The sequence below is a fragment of the Geospiza fortis genome, unplaced genomic scaffold, assembly GCF_000277835.1.
Source record: "Geospiza fortis unplaced genomic scaffold, GeoFor_1.0 scaffold1028, whole genome shotgun sequence".
Taxonomy (NCBI): Eukaryota; Metazoa; Chordata; class Aves; order Passeriformes; family Thraupidae; genus Geospiza; species Geospiza fortis.
In genome coordinates this window covers 1-2,698 of record NW_005055275.1, presented here as the reverse complement: position 1 = coordinate 2,698, position 2,698 = coordinate 1, and the positions used below count along the sequence as shown (strand labels likewise).

Genomic DNA, 2,698 nt, shown 5'->3' with positions numbered 1-2,698 from the left:
GATGGATGGATGGATGGATGATGGATGGATGGATGGATGGGGATGATGGTTAGAAGGTCCTGATTGATGGAGATGGTGGATGGGTGATGGGGACGATGGATGGGAGAAGGTCTGGGGTGGTGGAGATGGTGGATGGGTGATGGGGACCATGGTTGGAAAGTCCTGATTGATGGAGATGGTGGATGGGTGATGGGGACCATGGTAGGGAGAAGGTTCTGGTTGATGGAGATGCGTGGAAGAAGATTTTGGATGGTGGGAATGGTTTTAGAAGGTCTTGAGTGAAGGATTTGGGTGGGAGCAGCTCCTGGTGGGTGGATTTGGGTGGTGGAAGGTCCTGGTGGGTGGATTTGGGTGGTGGAAGGTCCTGGTGGGTGGATTTGGGTGGGACCAGCCCCTGGTGGAGCTCCTGTGGCATTGAGGTGACCACCCCAAGGCCAGGGCAGAGCTCACCAGCCCCACCAAACCCTCCCAGGAGGCCACGCTGGCCCACGCCGAGCTGCCGGACACGGTGGAAGGGGTGACCAAGGCGCTGAAGAAGCACAAGGACTTCACCACCACGCTGGAGCTGAACCTGCAGAAGGTCCAGCTGGTCCTGCAGGCCGGCGAGAGCCTCCGGCGCCAGCGCAACCTCCACAGCGACCGCGTGGCCGAGGCCATGGAGGGGCTTCGGGCCAAGTAGGTGCCGCCGTGGAGACCCCCGAGCCACCTGGAGCACCCCGGAGCCACCAGCAGCTCCCAGGAACCCAAAACTCCACCCAGAACCTCAGAATTCCACCCAGGAACCCAAAACTCCTTCCAGGATCCCAAAACTCCGCCTAGCACCTCAGAATTCCATCCAGGAACCCACAACTCCACCCAGAACCCCCAAAATACCTCCCAGGAACCCAAAACTCCAACCAGCACCTCAGAATTCCACCCAGGAACCCAAAACTCCTTCCAGGATCCCCAAAACTCCTCCCAGAACCTCAAAACTCCACCCAGGAACCCAAAACTTCACCCAGAACCCCCAAAACTCCTCCCAGGAACCCAAAACTTCACCCAGAACCCCAAAACTTCACCCAGGAACCTGAAACTCCACCCAGGAACCCAAAACTCCTCCCAGAACCCCAAAACTCCTCCCAGAACCTCAAAACTTCACCCAGGAACCCAAAACTCCTGCCAGGAACCCAAAATTCCACCCAGGACCCCCAAAACTCCTCCCAGGAACCCAAAACTCCTCCCAGGAACCCAAAACTCCACCCAGAACCCCCAAAACTCCTCCCAGAACCTCAAAACTTCACCCAGGAACCCAAAACTCCTCCCAGGAACCCAAAACTTCACCCAGAACCCCAAAACTTCACCCAGGAACCTGAAACTCCTCCCAGGAACCCAAAACTCCTCCCAGGAACCCAAAACTCCTCCCAGGAACCCAAATTCCACCCAGGAACCCAAAACTTCACCCACAACCCCCAAAACACCTCCCAGAACTTCAAAACTTCACCCAGAACCCCAAAACTCCTCCCAGGAACCCAAAACTCCTCCCAGAACCTCAAAACTCCACCCAGGAACCCAAAACTTCACCCACAACCCCCAAAACACCTCCCAGAACTTCAAAACTTCACCCAGAACCCCAAAACTCCTCCCAGGAACCCAAAACTCCTCCCAGGACCCCAAAACTCCTCCCAGGAACCCAAAACTCCTCCCAGAACCTCAAAACTCCACCCAGGAACCCAAAACTTCACCCACAACCCCCAAAACACCTCCCAGAACTTCCCCAGAACCTCAAAACTTCACCCAGGACCCCAAAACTCCTCCCAGGAACCCAAATTCCAACCCAAAACTCCACCCAGGACCCCCAAAACTTCACCCAGGACCCCCCAGGAGCGGGGACAGGGCTGGATTTGCTGGTGGATCCCAGATGGAACCTCGTGCCTCAGTTTCCCCTCTGAGGGGAGGTTCAGGGGCTAATCAGGGGTTAATTAAGAGTTAATTGGGGGATAATTAAGAGTTAATTAGGGGGTCCCCCCCCTGCAGGAGCCAACGCAACCACCAGCTGGCCCAGGAGTGGACGCGGCGGCTCCAGGACCACCTCGAGCTCCAGAGGTTCCTCCAGGACTGTCGCGAGGTCAGGCCCGGCCTCCTGAGACCTCCCCTAAAATCTGAGACCTCCCCTAAAATCTGAGACCCCTCCCAAAATCTGAGACCTCCCCCAAAATCTGAGACCTCCCCCAAAGTCCTCCATGGTGGGGGTGGGTTCTCCTCCAGGTTCTCCTGCAGGTGCCGGGGGTGGTGTCACCTCTGGTGTCACCTCCTGGTCCGTGGTGGGCTCCATGTCAGGTCACTGGTGGGGTTTGGGGTGGGGAGACCCCAAAAATCTCCCCCAGAGTTGGGGCAGGGGGTCCCCAAGAGCCCACGGAGGCTCCTCGGCATCTCAGGAGGCTTCGCCGGTGGTCGGGGTGGGACCTTCTGTGGTCCGTCCTCAGCGGTCATGAGGTTGGTGAGACCCAAACTCGTCCCCCCATGGATTTGGGGTTGGATTTGGGGGTCCCCAAGAGCCCACGGAGGCTCCTTGGCATCTCAGGAGGCTTCGCCGGTGGTCGGGGTGGGACCTGCCTGGTCCATCCCAGGAGATTACTCAGACCAAAGATGTCCTCCCATGGAATTGGGGTCGGATTTGGGGGTCCCCAGGACTCTTGGGGTTCCTCAAGATGTTCCTCAG

General features: G+C 57.7%; 1 protein-coding gene across 1 annotated transcript in view; it reads left to right on the top strand.

Annotated features, from left to right (window-relative positions):
- SPTBN4 (spectrin beta, non-erythrocytic 4) overlaps nucleotides 1–2,161 on the top strand; it is a 14,113-nt gene extending 11,952 nt beyond the window's left edge. The window contains exons 15-16 of the mRNA XM_005431449.2: nucleotides 473–675; nucleotides 2,014–2,161. Coding sequence (XP_005431506.2) covers nucleotides 473–675; nucleotides 2,014–2,161 — 351 coding nt within the window. The remainder of the gene's footprint in view (nucleotides 1–472; nucleotides 676–2,013) is intronic.
- Nucleotides 2,162–2,698: the final 537 nt, after the last annotated feature.